Source organism: Phaseolus vulgaris, chromosome 8, assembly GCF_051622355.1.
Source record: "Phaseolus vulgaris cultivar YP4 chromosome 8, ASM5162235v1, whole genome shotgun sequence".
Lineage (NCBI taxonomy): Eukaryota > Viridiplantae > Streptophyta > Magnoliopsida > Fabales > Fabaceae > Phaseolus > Phaseolus vulgaris.
Genome location: NC_143505.1, coordinates 53,265,771 through 53,287,523, shown reverse-complemented (window position 1 = coordinate 53,287,523; position 21,753 = coordinate 53,265,771). Strand labels below are relative to the sequence as shown.

General features: G+C 29.4%; 2 protein-coding genes across 3 annotated transcripts; one reads left to right on the top strand and one right to left on the bottom strand.

Moving 5' to 3' along the window:
* Window positions 1-9,813: 9,813 nt before the first annotated feature.
* On the bottom strand, window positions 9,814-14,180 carry LOC137825962 (reticulon-like protein B8). Of its 2 annotated transcripts, none has more exons than XM_068631782.2 (6): window positions 14,043-14,180; window positions 12,823-13,007; window positions 12,552-12,732; window positions 12,307-12,448; window positions 11,507-11,576; window positions 9,814-10,142 (listed from the first exon to the last, which is right to left on the bottom strand). In XM_068631782.2, exons 2-6 carry the CDS (start codon window positions 12,995-12,997, stop codon window positions 9,973-9,975), a joined length of 738 nt encoding a protein of 245 aa, XP_068487883.1. In that variant the 5' UTR covers window positions 12,998-13,007; window positions 14,043-14,180; the 3' UTR covers window positions 9,814-9,972. The 2 variants fall into 2 exon arrangements, with proteins under 2 accessions (XP_068487883.1, XP_068487882.1); XM_068631781.2 differs by having other exon boundaries at window positions 12,823-13,002; window positions 14,043-14,166.
* A 4,899-nt stretch (window positions 14,181-19,079) lies between these two features.
* Window positions 19,080-21,326, top strand: LOC137827178 (oxygen-evolving enhancer protein 2, chloroplastic). The gene is made up of 4 exons (XM_068633400.1): window positions 19,080-19,514; window positions 20,239-20,471; window positions 20,802-20,852; window positions 20,935-21,326. Exons 1-4 carry the CDS (start codon window positions 19,274-19,276, stop codon window positions 21,193-21,195), a joined length of 786 nt encoding a protein of 261 aa, XP_068489501.1. The 5' UTR covers window positions 19,080-19,273; the 3' UTR covers window positions 21,196-21,326.
* Window positions 21,327-21,753: the final 427 nt, after the last annotated feature.

The window sequence follows — 21,753 nt, the reverse complement described above, 5'->3', positions numbered from 1 at the left end:
TATTACATTTGACTAAATAGATTGAACTGTGTGTACAGAACTTTCCAACTCCAACATCACTTCAGTGTACAGTAATAATGTGTTGTTGATTTTATGTATTTACTCTTTGAACACCATATATTAAGACAATGAGTTTGTTCATTATTAAAAATTAAATTTCCTTGTCTTTCATTTTGCATGCTTTATCATTTACCAACAACCCACTGAGCCATTACCTCTTCTGTGTAAAATCATTGACCAACTTCACTCAAATCTCAAAACTTGTTTTTTTTTTTTTGCTTAAGTGAGTAATTGAGCTGAAATTGCTGTAGACAAGTGGCCCAAACTCAGAATTGAGAGGAAACATTGGGCTGGTTTAGAATTTATTTCTTTTTAGGCAATTTCTTCCTGCATTATATCAACTATAACCTGCACTCTATCATTTTAAAAAAAACTAAAATTATCCTTATTCTGGATTTAAAAATCCGGAATAGTAAATATAATTCAAAAATAAAAAAGTACATTCCAGATAAAAAAATTCAGAACACAAAATTAAAAATGCATTTTGGATAAAAACTTCCGAAATTCAAAAATATGTTTCGGATATCCAAATTCAGAATATTTCTGAATAAAAAAATTTAGAAGTAATTTTTATTTACACCCTCTTTTTATTTAAGGTTATTTTCATCATTTTAAAGAAATATTTTTGTCATTTTCAATGGAAGAATTTGTCTTCTTTTTAAGAAGAGGGGAGTCCATATTGTATGGTTTTTAAACACTTTTTCTTGTTAATTTCCTCCAACTCCATATTTTATTTTTACACCCCACTAAATATGAAAGTTCATATTTTATCCATTTTAGATTGTCCAATCTAGAATTTATTTTTCACTTTCGGATTATATAATAAAAAAGTTATTCAGATTTTATAATTCAAAAACTAAAATTATACAACTGAAAGTAAAAATGACTTATGGATACTTCAATTCAAAAGTTTTTTTTAAAGAAAAAATTATTTTCAAATTGTGTTATCCAGAAGTTAAAAATATTAACAAAGAATGATTTCTGAATTATACAATATGTATTATCTTCCAATGAATTATACAATATGTATTATCTTCCAAATTGAGATTTGTTATATTTATTGGGGGTGGAGGATGAAAATATGAAGGTGGAGATGTCCTTATAGAAGTGCAACTTGGTTACTTTGATGTTTTTGTAGGCTACTTTGCTTCTGCTATATATAATTGTTTGTATCCTTTTCTGAAACGCAAGCTTTATACATATATCTGTAATGTCTCCCTGACTTTTTCTCTTATCTGGACTTTTTTAAGCAATAAACACCTTTTGGTGTATGCGGTGAGAAGTAAAGCAGAAAACAATGAAAAAAATCATATTTTTTATACAATTAAAAAAGCATATAAGATGAGGATATACTATCAATAAGCCACATTTGAAATCTTCTGTGTAAAAAGGTGCTTGGCTTCTCCTTTGTGGTTGAAAATGATCAATGGTTTTCCCTCATTGGAGATAAGATGGCTAAAGCAATTGCCATAAACCTCTGAGTAATATTTTTAATTTCTTCTTCACATCAAAAACTTTTGATTTATGTTTGCCAAATATGGTTCTGCCAGCCATAAGACTGAAAACAGAGAACTTGAAGCTACACATATAAAATTCATGTATATAATCATAATAAGTTCATTAAAAGAAACAAATGCTTGCTTTCTTTCAACAATATTATGTGTATGTGTGTGTTTACTCACTCATGATCATATATAAAGTGAAAGACACCAAAAAGAGAGAGAAAGAGAGAGGAATTGAATACAAATAAAACATATATTATTATGTCACCTTGTTGACTCAAAGCATAAACCCTACCTTCCAACACAAATTTTCAGCAAAAACAAATGAAACTAAGCAACTAAAGAAGCTTACACTGGCTACTATATCTATATTATTCCTCAGTGCCTCCTACTCATCTACTGATTATATATATATATATATATATATATGATGCCAAATTCTATGCAGCTGGAGCCACATCGATGACACCATTATCATCATCATCATCACCCTCATGAAAGTTGTGGAAGTCATGAGTTGCAGGCCAGTCATTGCTCAAGACCAGACCATATTCCTTACAAACAAAGAACATCATTGTTGTTACACAGATGACAGATGCCTCGGTTGTGAACTAGGTTGTTGACTCAATGAGCTCATGAGTCTTCACATTTATACACTAGAAAATTGCATTTTAAAAAATAAATAAAAAAGCAAAAGTAATATGTGGGGTGGCTTTTAACATATTCCAAAATGGACAGTGCTACACTTACAGCACATTTTCAAAACACCCCTTGTAATATACTTTTGTTTTTCTTATATTTTTCTGTCAAGCAATAATTAATGAACATTTCTGTCTCTTAGTTTTCTTATCTTTCTTTACCATCTATAATATATTATACTTAGGGCTCTTTTTCTTTCTTGTATCACTAGCTAGGTGTCATTTGAAACTAATTAATGTCTTTCTATCTTAAATGGTAAGAGTTGTTTTGAAAAGAATGTGTGAGAATTATAGCATTTTTTTCTGTGCCAGATTTTCTGAAAGAGAAGTTTGCTTTCTTTGTTCTTTCTGTTCTACCAACGAGGCACTTTTGGTTTTTGTTTTGTTGTTGGAATGCAACTGTTGAAGAGATGAAGAGGGGCAATGGCTGAGGTGGTGAAGCTTCTGACCATACAAACTTCCATGGTGGACAGTGAGGGCCCAAAACATGAGGCAAGCTCATGGAATCTTGGTGCAGAACGCAATGAACATGTGGAGTTAAGAGCTGCACACACGCTTGAGCTTCTTGGTCACATGCTCTTGGATGACTTGGATATGCCAAAAACATCTCAGCAAAGGGTTAAAAACCTTTACAACATAGGTTTTGGCCAAAACTGGGACTTTTCACATACATCTTTGCTTCATTATTTTTCCTTCCTCACTTTTCAAATACATCACATCTCTGTCTCAATAAAACAATTATAGATAGCTTTGTTAATAAGTATGCTTGAAATCATAATTTTTTAAATAATTATTTATCTAAATATAGATAATTTATTTAACATAAATTTATTTATTGAAATAAATATAATTTATTTATTTTAAAAAATAAGCGGATTAGATAAAGACACAAGAAGATATAAATCTATTAAATGAGTATTTTTTAAGTAAATACAAAATAAATTGGTCCTATATTTCATAGGGTTAAAATTATTAGAATCTATTAAAATATCCAACATTAGCTTTAGGGGAAAATATATTTTTTATTCTTATTTTTTTAATATGTTTTTTATTCTTATATTTTCAAATTGATGAATTTATTTCTCAGATTTCTTTAACACATTATTTAGCCCTTTATACTTAAATTTAATACTTAGTAACTATTTTTATCGGTACAAAGTTAATATAAAGACTAAATTCATATGATATGTGATTTTAGTTCTTCTTTATACTTAAATTTAATGTTTTTATTATTACAAAGTTGGTAGAAAGATATAACTCACATATTATTTTTAAAGTTTAAAAATATAATTAATCAATTTTGAAGTAAAAAAATAGAAATAAAAAACACATTTAATCCTTATTTTTAGTATATTTTTCTTGATATTATTTCTTGAAATTCAATTTATTATCACAGTTTATTTAAATATATTATTAGTATAAAAATACTTGATAATCTAAGTTTTATGAAGTTATTACCAAATTATAACATTACAAGAGTATATTAATTATAGTTTATATTTTTTTAGTTTCTTCTTTTTTATACCTAAAGCTTTATTATTTCAACATGATATAATACTCGTCTCACTACTAAAAATATATTTGTTTAACAAAAAAAAATCTTCACAAAACACTTCAAAATCTGTCATAAATAAACACTACCATCACAAAATAAATATATATATATATATATATATCACATTTATATTGATTCAATTTTAATTTTTTTTAGTTTAAAGAATTGAAATTGAATGAGTTATTATTTGAAAAATCCAGTTCCATCATTTCCTTGTTACGTATAGGAGCATGTAACTGCATAATTATGTAGTCTTGAGTACTACAAATACTCCTTATTTTATTTTATACGTTGTTAATGCATTGAATAATTATCTTTTTCATATCTTTTTTTTTTCTCTCATATCCTTATATGGTATCAAAGCATCCTATGACTTCATCATCAACCATTGCTACCAGTTCCAAAAAAAATTCTTCCAAAACTAAAATCTTTATTCCTTATATCATTCATACTCTCATACCCTTGAATCTTGACACCGATAATTTCTTAGTTTGGAGACAACAAGTCACCGCAACTCTACGCAGCATGAATCTTTTACAATTCTTGGAAGGATTGTGTATCCCATCACACCTTATTACTCTATAAGGTAGTTCTACCTCTTCCATCAATCCCAAATATATCACTTACAATCGATAAGATCAATCAATCATTGCATGGCTATTGGCTTCAATGACTTCTAGTATTCTTACAAAAATGGTTGGCTTCGATTCTTCTCGTCAAGTTCATACTTATTATGCATCATAAACAAGAGATCAGATCAAGAAACACAATCAGTTTCTATGCACCCCCAAGAAAGAACATTTTGTAGCTACTTTCCTTTTTGAAATCAAGAAAACAATGGACAACTTAACTGTTGTTGGGTGCCCAATTTCTACAGAGGATCATTGAAGCCATACTAGATGGGTTGTCCAATGAATAAGATCCATTCATCACGTCAGTAACTTCACGTCTTGACCCCTATACGGTGGAATACATTGAATCTATTTTCCTTGCTCAAGAAGGAGATATCGAAAAAGCCAAGCATTTTGTGGATCAGATTCTGCAGGCAAATGTTTCTTTTGTTCCCTCTTCATTTTCAAATACAAATTATACTCGCACCAAGCCGTTTTCTTCGAACTACACCTCTGATAATGATAAACAACGTTTCTCTTCCAAACCACGTTTTTCCAACTCCAAGAACTATAAAAAAAATGCCACCAAATACCTTTTCTTCATGTGTGTCATCTCAAATATGCGAAAAAACTAGGCACACTACTCTCCATTGTCGGCATAAGTTTGATACCTCATCTCACTCTCAAGTTATTGCTAACACAACTCATTTTGCTTTGTCTCTTAGTGATGATGAACCATCGATTCTTGGGACACCGTCTAGTCTTCATGATCCACTTGGGTACCTTGATAGTGGTGCTTCTCATCACCTCACTGCTCGTAACACTAATCTTTCAACCAAAACACCTTACATAGGTTCTGAAAATGTTGTTATAGGTAATGGTTCAAGGTTACCTATCAATTTCAAACACCTCCTATTTTACCAATTGGATTACAATTCATTCAATGGTGTTTTCCTCTCAATCTTTCGTGTCAAGGGTTGTGCCTCAAGCCTCATATTTAACCTAATTGGGTTAAGTGACTTCTCGCTTGGGCGTTATTGGACTCGCCTGGGCAAGTTACACGAAAAAAGGCCAATGTCACTAGAGTGATCTCGTCTGGGCGAGATTGAGCTCGCTTGGGCGATATCCTATGGGGGCATTTGGCTTAGGCGAGTTTGGGCGAGCTTTGGTGAGTGTTGGTGCTTTTCAGCTTTTCCTTTTTAGCTTTGTATATTTTCCTTTTGCCCAATCATCTCCATTCTTCCCTAGAATCCTGAAATTAACATAAATTTAGGAATAAATCGTTCTTATTCAAATTAAAATAAAAAAATATGTAAAAATGTATAAATTCATAAATTAAGGATTATTTTATGGTTACGTTATCAATTAATATCCATAAGTGCCTGTATTTTAATATGAAATATTACTGAAATCTAGCACTTATCAATGACGAATTCTGAAAGATGGTTAAGATAGGGTAGAAGTGGATGAGCTAGTAGTTTTAGATGAAATAGAGGAAAAGAAGTTAGAAGAGAGAGCATATGGATAAACATTTTCATCAAAAATAACATGACGAATGATGTACATACGAACAGTAGGTGATAGGCAAAGATAACCTTTGTGATTAGAAGTATAGCCAAGAAAAACACAAGGATGAACGAAAACTCATTTTATGTTGATTATAGGTTTAAGAAGCGGATAACATACAATCCAAAAATTTTGTAGAAATGATAAGGACTGTGATTCTTTAATAGACACAATTGTATTAAAGGCAAAACATTTATAATAGACACAATTGTATTAAAGGCATAACCCCAAAAATGCATGGGTAAAGCAGAGCATGCAAGGAAGGTTAAACCTATATCAACTATATGCATATGTTTACGCTCAACTGAACCATTTTGTTCATGCGTGTGAGAGCATGTTAAACGATGGTTTATACCATGAGAGGAAAGAAAATATTTAAAACATACAAACTTTTTGACATTATCGGTTTGAATGCTTAGAAGTTGAAAACCAGTTTGGTTTTTCGCGTATAACTTGAAGGATTTGAAAACAATTAGAAATTGTGATTTTGCTTTGTATTAAGTAGAACCAAACATATCTAGTGTAAGCATCCACAAAAGCAATGTAATAACAAGCAATAACAAGTGTAGATGTGAGCCCCCAAATATCTATGAAAACAATTTTTGTAAAGGTTTTGGATATAAAGTTTGAGAAGCAATAAAGGGTTGTTGATGGGATTTTCCAAACAACGCAAGATTCACAAAATTCACGCTTAGCAGTGTAAGGTATATTAAATTATTTCATAATTTGTTGAATCACTTTAGATTGTGCATGACCAAATCGTGAGTGCCAAATATGATATGTAGATAAGCATGGTGTAATATCATAGGTGTAAGCAGAACAATCAATAGTATGAACAAGATTGGGAAAGATATAAAGGTCATGCTTAAGCTTGCCTTGTATGAGGATCTCAGTTGTTCCCTAACGTTTTACAAGACAAGTACCAGCATGGAACTCGAAAAGTACATTATTATCACTTGCAAACTTAGAAACACTTAACAAACTTTTTGAGATAGTGGGAACATGAAGTAAATGCTTTAAAGAAAACATATTATTTGTAGTGAGATCAGTATATGTAGCAGTACCAACAGATTTTCGTCAAGGATAAACATCCTAGATCTTCTTTTCTTACTCTCCCTGTTTGTAACAGCCATCATGTGTGGCTAATTCTATCCTTTGGGATTGAGAGTAATTTGTTTGAACTCTTATGCATTGAGATGATATCTAAACATAATATTTTTTGTATTGATGATTGGTATTATCATTTTGTTAGTAATGCTTGTTCGCCTTGATCTTGAAATTTAGATTTGATTGGAAAGTACTTCTAAGTTTCTAACTCAAATGATAATTCTTAACATATTTTAATGCTAGGAATAAATTTGAAATGTTAATTGCTATCAGTCAGATCTTATTGATAAGTTTTTATAAATATGCGAGCAATCGATATTTAGGAGACATCTTAATAATTTTATATGCAAGAAATCAATATAAATGATTTTTATACGGGCATCAATATCAATCAAATGATACAATATTGTCATGTTAATCGAAATATAATTTAGTGAGAAAGAAGAAACACTAATCCTTATTTTTCCAATTGAAGCAACAAACTCTTTGACTTGTTTTCTTATTAATCATTGCAATCTTAACAAACTCCAACAAACTTTATTATTCTGTTTTCTATTTAGTGAATCTTTTACTTGATTATTCAACTGTTTCTTGTGGGTTCGATATTCGTCCTTAGGGAGAAATTATTACTTCTAACAACACGGTGCACTTGTTGTAAAAATTCATTAGTCCTCTTGTGATATTCAGCACACCAATGATGAATGTTTGTCTCTTTCCTTGGACACTCAGCAACACCATGTGGAATTTTCCTCTTCATGGTCTTCCCCATTGGTTAGCATACCCTCTTCACCTGACACAACTTTGGTCGTTAACACCTCATACAATGATGAGTCTCAAAATATTCATCATATGATAACACGGGCCAAAGTAGGAGTTTTAAACCATGAACTTTCACTGCTAATAATATTTTTGTCTTACGCAAGTCAACCAAAGATGCTTTACATCATCTTCAATGGTTATCAGCCATGTAAGAAGAAATTGTTGCATTACAAACCAATAACACGTGGGTTCTAACCTCTCTTCCTACTGTAGTTCAACCCATAAGTTGCAAATGGACTTTTAAAATCAAATACAATGTTGTTGGTTCTTTCCAAAGGAACAAAGCTTGTCTTGTTGCCAAAGGCTTTCATTAGAAACCAGGTTTTGACTATTTTGAAACATTCAACCCTGTTATAAAACTTGAAACGATACGTATAATTCTCACCATTGCTTTACACTTCAATTGGATTGTAAATCAAATAGATATAAACAATGCTTTTTTGTATGGGGATCTAGAGGAATCTGTTTACATGATTCAACCTCCCGAGTTTGAAATTGGTGATTCTAACATTGTTTGTAAGCTCAACAAAGCTCTCTCCGGATTAAAGTAGGTACCAAGATCATGGTTTCACAAGCTAACTGCAACTCTAATTTCTCTTGGTTTTAGTTCAACCAAAAGTGATCATTCATTATTTCTTCATTATAAAAACAATATCATACTATTTGTTTTAATTTAGGCATATGATATTCTCATCATAGGGAACTCAAATAATGCGATCCAACTGCTCATCCAATCTCTTAGTCAACATTTTGGCTTAAAGAACCTCGGGGTCTTCGTTATTTAATGCGAGTAGAAGCTCATTAGACAACTGGTGGAGGTTTACATCTCTCCCAAACAAAATATATTATTGATCTTCTTCAGAAAACCAGCATGGCCTCTTCAAAGCCTTAACCAACATTGATGTTTTCAACCTCCCGCTTGATAAAAGATGCCACAAATGCTATAGATGATACATCCCTATATCGATCTGTGGTTGGATCTCTTCAATATATCCTCATTTCTCTACCAGAACTCGCCTACAGTGTTAATCGAGTTTTTCAATTCATGCACAATCCTCAACACCACCACTGAAAAGTTGTCAAGAGAATTTAACATTATCTAGTTGGAACTACTAGTTATGACATTCATCTTCGTCGTTCCTCACATCTCTCCCTCAACACATTTGTTGATGCTAACTAGAGCTCACATTCATCTTCGTCGTTCCTCACATCTCTCCCTCAACACATTTGTTGATGCTAACTAGAGCTCTGGCCTATATGATAGAAAATCAACCTTAGGACTTGTTGTGTATCTTGGATCCAATCTATTGCATGACTCTCAAGGAAACCAAAAGTCATCTCACGTAGCTCTACTGAAACTGAATATTGCAACATTGTTACCGCTTTAACTGAACTCAAGTGGATTCAAAATCTGGTATATGAAGTTAATCTTCCTTCAACCATTCCAACAATTCGATCTGATAATCTCGATGTAGTTCTACTTGCCTCCAATCCCATCATGTAGCCTAAAACCAGGCATTTTTAGTTAGACCTGTATTTTGTTCAAGATGTTATTCAACAAAAACAATTACACCTTCGTGTTCCTGTTGGGCTTCAAATAGCTGCTTAACTGGCAACGTTTAGTAGTTTCTCACGTAAATGAATGATTTTTACTAAATCCCACCATTAATTTAATGGAGATGTTACATCTCAGTTATAACTGCATAATTATACAGTCTTGACTCTTGAGCACTACAAATACTCTTTTCTTTTTCTGTATTCTATCCGTTGTTGATACACTGAATAATTCTCTTTTTCATATCTTTCTCTTTCTCTCTCACATCCTTATATTTATTTTCTTTGTATTTGGTTTTAAACTGGGTTAATATGAAACCCCTTGTAAGTGCCTTGTCCAATAGTCGTTAATGAAGTCTTCATCCCAGGTCAAATATTGAGTACAACAAATTTAAAGACCCCTACGTAGAATTTTTCCCTAGTTACATTATTCAATCTTTTCCAATTCCATCACAAGTGCCAAAGGATATGGAAAATCAAACCATTTACATAAGAACAGTCTATTCATACTTCTTTCCTTTGAGCTTTCCCTTGGGGATCTTGCTAAGCAACCCAGAATCCAGCTTCTGATAGTGATTTTGCATCTGATCAAACACCTTGTACACGAAGATATCAATTTGATCCTCATACCTTTCATACAGAACTGGGAGTGTATGTGCAGCAACAAAACCTTATATATAACATAATAGAAATTTTAGCAAAACCTTAGAAATTGAACAAGTTATATATAAGTTATTTGTCAAAAAATATAATTTTTAATAGGTACCATATCATGCATTTAAACTTCCAGAAGAAAAAGATCCAGCATCCGACAAAACAATATCCGTCAGCAAAAACTTACATTACATTTGCTTCCACATAAGATTGGGTAATTGAAGCAGCATATTATCCGAAAACACTTAACAGAAAGCATATCAGCAGTTATGGCAAGCGAAAATTACAAGATTTTAGGTTAATATGATTTGCTTTAACCATCCTTAATATTAAGAAGTTAATATTAAGAGGTTAATATTAAGAGGTGAGTTTAAGTATAACACATAGTCACAAGATCAGTTTGTATAGTCAAATTGTAGATTGATTTTATCTTTATAGTTGATCTCAAATTTACAACATACTCCTCTTATGCCGAGACATGAACATTTTGTGTACTAGATATTTGTAGGTGGCCAATCTCAAAGATAAACTCCAATACCATATTAATTTTTTCACAATAAGATAGGAAAATTAAAATGGAAAAATACATCAAACTTTATTTCTGAAAATTGGATAAGAGTTTCAAAAGCTATGCCTTAAAAAAATGAAACAAGTAGAAGATAAGAGGTTAAAGAGACCAATTAACAACCAAACTGAATATAACATAAATACTGCTGTAAAATCCAATATACAGTACCGACATAATATAACATAATTTTCATAATCTGAAAGCTTAAATAAGTTTCATGTTCTTAATATATGATAATAACTCAATATTTTTTTAAAAAAATTGAGTACCTAATAAATTAAACATTTTAATTTTAATTCCTTGCGTTACCTGCGTCAATTTTACTGTTCTGCCTGAGTTTAATTAAAACATGTATCTCATAATACAAAGTATTGAAGAATGTTATCCATTAAGTTACTTCTATTACCTGTTCGGGTAACATACGTCATCATACATATTCATTGTTATGATAAAAAAAAAATTGCGGAATAAAAAAAGAAATTTGAATATAGTTTAGGAATAATTTAAAAGAAACAATATAATATGGAGGACAAAATATAAATAAGTATTTTTTTTCCAGGAATTTCAACCAAAATTTTATAATTTTGTACTCAATTATGAAAAATTATTTATTAGGTACTAAAAAAGTATTTTGGAGACTTAAACTTATTTAAGCCTACTTTCAAATATTCACCTTTTATAGAGCAGTTATTTGTTGGATTAGTTGAAATTTGAAAAAAAAATTCAAACTTTGTACAAATATTAAATTCAAGATGATACTCTGTGAACATGTTCTAATCTATATCAATAGATGGAAAGAAAGCAGGTCTCACCAATATACATGACAGTCAAAAAATTGCACCAGCTCCCAATCACAGCACCAGCCCATAAGCTTAATACAGCCTGAGGATGTAATAACCACTATCACAAATTCCACACAAAAAGCATATATGTTTCCTTTGCACCAAAATATAAAAATAAATACAATTTATCATATATAAATAGTTAAAAGCAAGTTATAAAATAATGGATGGCAAAGTAGAAAGTGCATCATAATGGTTGTGCATTTAAGGATACTTAATACAACCATCCATATTGATTATTTTGTCATACAATACTATTCCAAAACTTGTAAAGCAGCCTATATTGACCCATGAAGTTTACAATTTAAAATCCTTGTTTCCCCAATTCAATTATATCATACCAACTCCACACGCTCTTGCACAGTAATGAGGAAATCTTTAGTAACAACAAAGTAATAAAAATCAAGCATAATCACACAAAAGGAACACTCTTTAGAGGATACTGTCACATACAGCTAAGTTGATTTGACAAACTACCACGAAAGGAAACTTATCCATCAATTTAATATAGAATCCATAGCAGAAATTTGAGTGGAAAAAAGAAACAGTTGACAATTTTGATGACAAATATCAATAGCATGTCACAAGCAGAAGATATTGCAGCAAACAAAAATAAATGGAATCGATCAATTGATTGAATAACAAGTGTTAAAGCAAACACTGATGTCATAAAGTGAATATCGGTTTAACCAGGAAACTATGTCTCATAAATCATGAACCTGGACTGTAAATAACAATTACAAAGCAAGTAAAGGTAAGAGTATACATACAATGAGAAATCTTTTTAGGTTTCCTCCACATGAAACATCTTGGAGAAACCTCAATCCACGGTTAACCTCCGCACCAACTGCAGTTGCAATATTCACGAAGAAATCATCTGGCAGGGCAAAACGCGGAACTTTAGACGGCTTCCTGTCACCCGACATAGAAAAAAAAGGTTAAGATGTAAAATAGCATAATATCTTTTGCACAAAGTCAGACATCAAAAGAAGGGAAGAAAGGATGCTTGGATAACCTGCTAAACAAGCTAGAAGCGTTTGTCCAAAGAAACTGTCCAAGCATGCCGAGAGCCAGAACAAAGAATAAAAGAGTTAGGAAATTGTAATTAAGCCATTCAAAAAGCACCCATATAGCTGTTGCTGCAGATAAAACGCTAGCAGAAATCTTCTTGTTCCTCCATAACAAGACATCGGCAGCTACATCATTCAATGGAAAACCCAAAAAGAAATTCAAAAGTCAAAGTCACCATGATAGATTTTACAGCAAATTAACTAGAACTGCCATACATTTTCCACCCCCTAAAATATGGTGCACAGGTTTCTGGCGTCCAAACAGTCTATTGAGTTGGGAGCTCACTGAGCTTGACTTCTCGTCTTCAAAAAATGATCCAGATTTTTGCTTCTCAGCAATTGTTTCCACAAGGGTGTTTAAAAGGTTTTCAGCTGTCATTTTCTCAGACATTGTTCCTGCACTTTTATGCGGACAAAAAAGAACATCACAAAATGCTGTATGAAATAGCTATCATGCCTAACACCACTGCAGCATCAGACAATCACCGTTTATAAGAAACCAACACACATGAAATGAATATAAGATACAGTTTTCTTTTTCCTGAATCATGAACAAAAGAGAAGAACATACTACCGACACCTAGTCACATATTCAAAAAGACAAAAATGTTGTCTCATCTAAAATGAAATAAGTCTTATTGGTCTAAGACCACAAAAGAAACATCTCTAGCAAGTAATTAACTTAGCCCGTCTGTAATTAAGCTTCATCAAGTTTACTACTTCAACAGCATTAAGTCTTCTAACTGTATGTTGTTGTAATTGTTGCAACAAATTTGGCTTTAACTTGTCTTCAGCGAGCTATAAGCTTTCTCAATCCTTTTAACTATTTTTCTATGCTCTCTTCAATTAGTATCACACATTCCCAGGCCTGAACAGGGGGTTTATTTGTTTCTTGGAATGAAAAAGGATCAAATGCAAAAGTGAAATGGATAGCACTGCGAGTGAATGCACTCTAAATGCGTTCTTCTACCAAGGCTGACTAATTGTAACACTAAACGTAGACTAACACCTCCATTCACTATAATGCTATGTTTGGTTGGGAGGAAAAAACCTACCTAAGACAGAACTATTTTAATTCTTAATTAAAGAGAAAAGAAAAAAAAAATCTCTAAAATTCAACTTTTCTTTAAAAAATATAAACTGGGAAAGCAGAAAAGAAAAAGAAGTAGCAGGTTTTTTCAACTATTCAAAAGCATAAAAAAGACCCACATTTTGACACACAGCAACGCATACCAAGAACATCCAAAGAAATTCAAAGTTTAAGCACACGTGCAAATCCCTAACCACAGAATTGTAGGGTGAATTGAACAAAACAGTAGGAAAAAAAAAGCACAAGAAAAGCAAAAGAGGCAGCAGCAACAAGCAAGAAGCATGAATTAAATAATTGCATCATCCAAAACAGAAAGAAAAAAAAAAAAAAGGTTTTGCGCACAAACCAGAGAGAAATGTAGTGTAGAAGAAACCAAGTAGCGAACTGAGTGAGAAGTGTGTGTGTGAGAGAGAGAGAGAGAAAGAGATGCTTAATGAATGAATTGCAGAAAGAAAAAGGACAAAGCTATGCAAAAGTTAGTAACGTATAAAGAATTTTGAAAAGAGTTTAATTTCGTTTATTAATTAATTAATAATGAGATGTTAGGAGAAAAAAATAAAGAAAATAGTAGTGAAGATGATAATAAATAAATCAGTGAGTGTCAGGTAGTAGGAATAAAGATAAGATATTTATTAAATAGTTTATGTTAATTAATAAAATAATGTTTTTTATTTATTTCTTGAAGAATGAATGATTATTTTTATACAAAAAGATAAAAATGTACTGGTATGATATTTTAATAGTAATAAATAAGCAGTGATAATTGAGAAGGAAGTAGTAAAGTGGAAATGAAAACGAAAAACACGTGAAAATCCACGTCATTTCCATTTGGATTATCGGAGTCCGAGCCAGGCGTAAACAATGATGTATCACACTAATTCATATGTCTTACACTACTCATCTCTAAAATACAATTTTTTTATAAAAAAAAAATACTGTATTAATTAAGGTAGGTTAAAATAACACTATAAATAAAATAAAATAAAAGTAGTTAACAAAAACTTTATACTTTGAAAAATGTATTCTATCTATTATTGCATATAAGTTATAATCATAAAGACAACTAGTAATGATTTTTTAGTCTTTTGAAACTTTTTTCAATAACACTGAGTCGAAAATGTTTTTTCATTTGTAAATACATGTCCAATAATGAAATAAAGTATGTATTTATTACAATAATCAATATTTCAACCATTGATTATTGATCTTAACTTGAACATCCAAGTGTTTTCTGTAATTATCCCAACATCTTGAATCAAGATCAAGAACAATAACTGAAGATCGATGATTGATGACTATAACAGAAGGTCAAAACCAACAAAGTTTTAAAAAAAATTCAATTCTAATATTAATTAAAAATATAATTTTTTAATCTAATTTATAAAATATGTGTATATATAAAAAAAACTACTATTGGTGGAGACAAACAACAACTAGCGGTTCCAAGTATCAACGTAGAAATAAGAAAGCTTTAAAGTTCTTCTATAAACATTTTGAAAGAAGAAGAAAAAGTGAAAATAGTTCTCTCTATAAGTTGAAATTAACTTATATATAATTTATTTTTAAAAAACTCATACAATTTCCTTAAAAAGTTATTTTTCACGTTAAATTTTTAGTTTTTAACAAATTCCATATAATTTTCTTCTAACAATAATCATAAAGAACTTTATCCAAACCACACTTTAAAAAAACATCATAAGTGATAAGCATTTTTACCAATTATTTTATTTTGTAAAAGTATAAGAACTAAAATGTGTTTAGTAATAACCGTTACTAACATTACATTAAAACATTTAATATAAATAAAATGTAAATTCAAAATAAGTGTGGAAGAATACATATGGAATAATTTACTTACAATAAACAAATATTATTTTATCATTATAAAGAAAAATTATAAGAAAAAAAATTATAACTTAATATATTGATAGTGGATATCATGATGATACATTAGGTGAGATTTACACTCATTTACACAGAGTAGTCTAACACTGAGTGATTTAATAAATTTAACAAACTCTTGCTACAATAGACACTTGTTAAAAAGTGAACTTTAAATCTAATTCAACCTTATAAGTTCAGTCTTAAGATAAGGTTTACATTCATTTTATATACTAAATGTCCTTATTTTTAGTAGATATGAGATTTCTTGGATGAAAAAAATACTTTTAAAGAAGAATAATATTTAATTCAACAATAAATGATGAAAAAGAAAGAGAGAAAAAAAGGATAAAAGTTCCCTAAATAACACCATAAATAATACAACTAGTTTTAAAAAGAAAATAGAAAAGGAAAAGAAATCAAAAGTCACTCCTAAGAAACATGATCATTGTATGTCACACTCACACTTAATAAAGTTGAAAAAGTAAATAATAAATTATGAGATTTATCCTCACATGAGAAAATCAAAATTATAGTTTTTATTACTCAAAAAATTGTAAAGTATTTAAAAATATAAAACTTACTTTTATTTCAAAATTTATATATCTTCCTTCTTAAATTACAAGTACACATTTTTATAAGCTAAATTTACATCATAATCTTGAAAAAATTTCCAATTAATTCTCAATAAACAGTCCTCACACTACAAGAAAAACGCGAATTATATACGGATTAAAATCAACATTACATACAAATAAGGAAAACTTAACCACTACAACAGTCAACTTCTAGTATATTATTATGATTAATAATACTAAAAATATTTTATAATAAAAATAATATTAATAATAAAAATAATATTAATAATAAAAATAATATTAATAATAAAAATAATATTAATAATACTAATAATATTTTATAATATTAATAATATTTTATAATACTAATAATATTAATAATACTAATAATACTAATAATATTAATAATACTAATAATATGAATATAATATTAATAATATCAATAAAATGAATATAATATTAATAATATTAATAATATGAATATAATATTAACAATATTATTAATAACATTAAAAATATTATTAATAACATTAAAAATATTATTAATAACATTAAAAATATTATTAATAACATTAAAAATATTATTAATAACATTAAAAATATTATTAATAACATTAAAAATATTATTAATATTATTAATATTATTAATAATATGAATAATGTCAATAATATGAATATAATATGAAGAATATGAATATTGAATATAATATTAATAATATGAATATAATTTATATTATTATTATTATTATAAATTGTATAAATTATATTAATAATATGTATAAATTAAATTAATAATAATAAGTTTAAATTATATTAATAATAATATGTATAAATTATATTAGTAATAATAAGTTTAAATTATATTAATAATAATATGTATAAATTATATTAATAATAATATATATAAATTATATTAATAATATGTATAAATTATATTAATATAATAAGTATAAATTATATTAATAATAATAATGTGTATAAGTTATATTAATAAGAATAAGTATAAATTATATTAATAATAATATGTATAAATTATATTAATAATAATATGTATAATAAAAATGGTAATATGATCAAAAAACTTGTCTGGTCTAGTGGTTGATGTTTTTCTTGGTCTCTGCAGATGGCTTTCAATAGGTTTCTAATAATAATAATCGGAAATAATAAAAAAGATTTTTTTTTTTTTGCATTATATACGGATAAATCCGTATGTAACGCTTACCTACACAGTTTTACATACGGATTTTTGCCCGTATATAATTCGTATATAAACCTGTTTTACATACGGATTTTGGACCTTACATACGGATTTTGGCTGTATGTAATTTCAATTTTTCTTGTAGTGTCAATGTGCACTAGCAATTAACTTCCTTTGTTGTGACATTTACTATGAATTAATTAGTGCTGTCATTTATATTAATTATTAATTTTAATTATAATAGCATTATTTTCTATTATGAAAATATAAATGGTTTCTTATGATTTTTAATCAATCCATGACACTTTAACCCACTCAATAACAAAGCAAACACAGTGGTTTATGGTTTTAAAACGTAATATTAGGATTTAGACTTTTTTTTTAATCTTATAGCTTAAGTGCATAAGTTAAGTTATGTGCACAAAATTTTTTATTCGTGATTTTTTTTTTCGTGATTATATTTCATTCCGAATGTAAAACATATTTAAAAGTATCTAACACTATAAAATATATAATATAATCAAATTACTTAATTATAAGAATATTATTTAGTCTAATAAAGATTACAAAAATTATAAAAGATTAAAAAAAATTAAAAAAAAAGAAAAAAAAATGTTTTGGTAAGTTGAAATTGACTAAAAAATAATAAAAAAATATGTTTAGAAGTCATTCATATATTGGTAATTTAATAACAAGAGAAAACACAAAGAATACAAATTTGTTTACAAACAACTTTCTCACGCATGAATGTATATTTGTTCAAAGGTGTTTGGTTTGCTAATTTAAAATATAAAATGCATCATTAGTTTAAAATATGAAAATATTTTCCTACTAACCCTAAATATTTAGGTATTCTAACATTTAGAAAAGAAACAAATGATTAAGTTAATGATGGACCAAAATAGTTTTTTTTATAGAAAAGGTTTTAATTTCTTTTACCATTCCATACAAGATAGAAAAAATGGTTTAGAATCAATATTTTATGTTATTATGATAGAAATAATTACAAAGACAAGTCATTTAAACAATAGGAAGGAATCATGAAAATAACTTGTTCGGATAAAAAATCAATACTAAACCTTAAAAATTGAATTCATATTGATATTTACTAATATTACAATTTTTAAAATTTATTTTATTTAAACAAATTTTTAATTTGATTTGACGATATTAGGAATTCAACTATAAATTTATATTTTATTTTAACTAAAATGATAAAGTGAGATTGTAAATTGAAAATTATATATGTTGTTAAATTTTTCTAATAAATTATTATCGATAGATAATATTAGAATCGATAGTGACCAACTCGATAAAAAATATGAATAAAAAAATATATTGACAACTTATATTAATTTATAATCCTATTTTTTAATTTAAAATTTTAATTTTTAATTTTTATATGAAATGAGAAAAATAACTTGTTTGATCTCATCAATCAATAATTGTATACCATTAATGGAATAAAAAATTATAGGTATAAAAATTTCATTCATTGTATTAAAAGTCTTCTCAATGTTACTAATGAATCTCATCCAGATATTCAAGGATATCGATAATCAAACTTTTAATTAAATCAAGAAGATGAGTTAAATTTAAATAATAGTATTTGAGAAAAAAAAATCTAAAACAAAGAAGCATTTGGATGTTAGTTTTTAATCAAAAACATTAAAGTAGTAGATGAAATAGTGATGAGTATATCGCGAGGCATAAATGAGAATGACGTGGCACCAATGAGAGCCTCTATTACCTTATCCCACATCGAGAATCTAATCCAATATTCCAAAATCCAATATCCAATATCCAAAACCAAATAACACACTCCAAATTTCAAACTCAATCCACTCCAAGTTCCTACTACCATAGTTTGTCTCATCACAGAGCAGAAGAAGAGTGAGAGAAAGATCAGAGTTCAATTCAATGGCTTCTACCCAATGTTTCTTGCACCACCATGCCCTTACCACCCCAGCTAGATCTCCATCACAACGCATCATGGTTAGCACCAAGCCCAACCAGCTTGTGTGCAAGGCACAGAAACAGACAACACCCCAAGAGGATGATGTCACTCCTATCTCTCGCCGGTTAGCTCTAACTGTGCTCATTGGTGCTGCTGCTGTTGGCTCCAAAGTACAACCTGCAGATGCAGCCTATGGTGAAGCTGGTATATCACTTTCTCTTTTTTTTCATCATGCAACAATATCCATGATGCCACTAAAATGGACAACACTTGGATAGAGTTGTTTAAGTGTTTTTTATGCTAGTTTCTACTAGAATTGAAGTTGATTGGAGAATAAGACCAAAAATGTTAAGCTGTAACTTGTATGTAAGGTGTATGTCTACCGAAATTTATATGAAATTCATTTGCATGATCATGATCCTTCATAGTGTCCACTCGTAGAAAAAATCATGTCATGTTTTAGGAAAACATGCTATATTTGGTGCCATTTCAACTTATGGACCACCCAAATGAATACTTGCAATTGCTTGCTTAGTGACTAGACTAGTGTTACTATAATCTTCTTTTGATTTAGTGATATTTTGTCAATTGTCCACTTTTTTGTACTTGGTGGAGTTTAAGATGAAATAAGTTTAGTGATCATCATATAGGATACAATCCAAGGGTAGGCTTGGATGGTGGATGTTGATGACCAAATCAACTAAGATGGTTAGGCTAGTGATGAATAAAGCTTGCTCAAACCTTGTGTAGAAATTGTAGTTGAAAGAATGGAGTTGGCTAAGATTATAGACTCTTCAGTGAATTATCCATTTGGCCATGAAGTTTGTCTCATGAGTTGAAGTGGTTGGGTGGGGAACATAAATGGATTTGATCACTTTAATAATGAGGGACATAATTGATTTGAGCAACTTGATTGTTTTGCTTGCAGCCAATGTGTTTGGAAAACCAAAGACAAACACAGATTTCCAGCCATACAATGGAGATGGATTCAAATTATCTATTCCCTCAAAGTGGAACCCAAGCAAAGAGGTTGAGTACAGAGGCCAGGTTCTTAGATATGAGGATAATTTCGATACAACCAGCAATGTCGTTGTCACAGTGACTCCAACTGATAAGAAGTCCATCACTGACTATGGTTCACCCGAAGAATTTCTCTCTAAGGTAAATCTGTTCTGTAAACTAGTGCTACCTCTTTCTATTTTCTCACTATGAGTAACACTTATAGCCCCATTAATGCACTTTCATGTTTCATGTTCCAACAAAATCAATGAATCAGTGACCAAACTTAGTGATAAAAAGTTGTTTCTCCCTTGCTAATTCTAACTTTCCTAGTTTTTTCAATAAAATAAAATGGCAGTCTATGATCAGTTTGATGAACTTTTGTAGTATATATCCAAAAATAAAAATGGTATAGTCTATGAACTTTTGAAGGCAGTGACACCAGTTTCTACTAGCTGGCTGACATTCAAAGTCTGTTTTTCCTCATTGCAGGTGGATTATTTACTAGGAAAACAGGCCTTCTTTGGCGAAACTCAAGCTGAGGTAAGTGATTGATGATGAAAAAGAACATCACTGAATACCAGCATTGCATGTCCTAACTGAGTTTTGAACATGAATTGGCCAGGGTGGTTTTGATCCAAATGCTGTTGCCACGGCTAACATCTTAGAGAGTTCAACAACTGTGGTTGATGGGAAGCCGTACTATTCTTTGACTGTGTTGACAAGAACAGCTGATGGAGATGAAGGTGGGAAGCACCAACTCATTAGAGCAACTGTAAAAGATGGAAAACTGTACATTTGCAAGGCTCAAGCTGGAGACAAGAGGTGGTTTAAGGGAGCAAGAAAATTTGTGGAGAGCACAACAAGTTCTTTCAGTGTTGCTTAAAAACTTCAATAGCAGGTTATATATATGCTATGTGTAAATCAACCTCTTAAGTGCATGTTATCTATGTTTTGAGTTCTCTAACCTCCCTTTTGTCCACAAGTTTCATAATTTAAGGGACTTGTTTGGATTAAGTATCTGAATCCCCTTGTAAAGACACCCCACCAACCCCTTTTCTTTCTCTGCTTAAGCATTTTAAGTTCTATTCCATAAAGTTTAATCAAATTATTATCCTATCATGGAAATCTTAATGAATAGTTTAATCAAACTATATAAATCACCCAAACTAAGATAATTATGTGTTTTCATTAATTTAAAACAAATTCCAACCACATTTTGGTGGTAAAAAATTATAAACCTTATGTCAACTATAACAAGATTCTCATTAATAAATGTTAAAGATTCTATATTCTATATTAATAAAATATAATATCAAATTATAATAAATTACATAATTTACTTCTTAATAATGAGTTCTAAATCAAATTTATATCATAATTTTTTTAAATTTAATGTGATTATAGAATAAAATATTTTTTGATAAAGACAAAATTGGTTTTT

Bases quoted from the DNA above. Each gene is read 5' to 3' on its own strand.
- LOC137825962 (XM_068631782.2), bottom strand. From the start codon at position 12,997: ATGTCTGAGAAAATGACAGCTGAAAACCTTTTAAACACCCTTGTGGAA. The intron at 12,733-12,822 runs GTATGGCAGTTC...TGAATGATGTAG, and splicing joins TATTTTAGGGGGTGGAAAAT to CTGCCGATGTCTTGTTATGG. The intron at 12,449-12,551 runs GTTATCCAAGCA...GTCGGGTGACAG, and splicing joins GCTTCTAGCTTGTTTAGCAG to GAAGCCGTCTAAAGTTCCGC.
- LOC137827178 (XM_068633400.1), top strand. From the start codon at position 19,274: ATGGCTTCTACCCAATGTTTCTTGCACCACCATGCCCTTACCACCCCA. The intron at 19,515-20,238 runs GTATATCACTTT...TTTTGCTTGCAG, and splicing joins TGCAGCCTATGGTGAAGCTG to CCAATGTGTTTGGAAAACCA. The intron at 20,853-20,934 runs GTAAGTGATTGA...TGAATTGGCCAG, and splicing joins TTGGCGAAACTCAAGCTGAG to GGTGGTTTTGATCCAAATGC.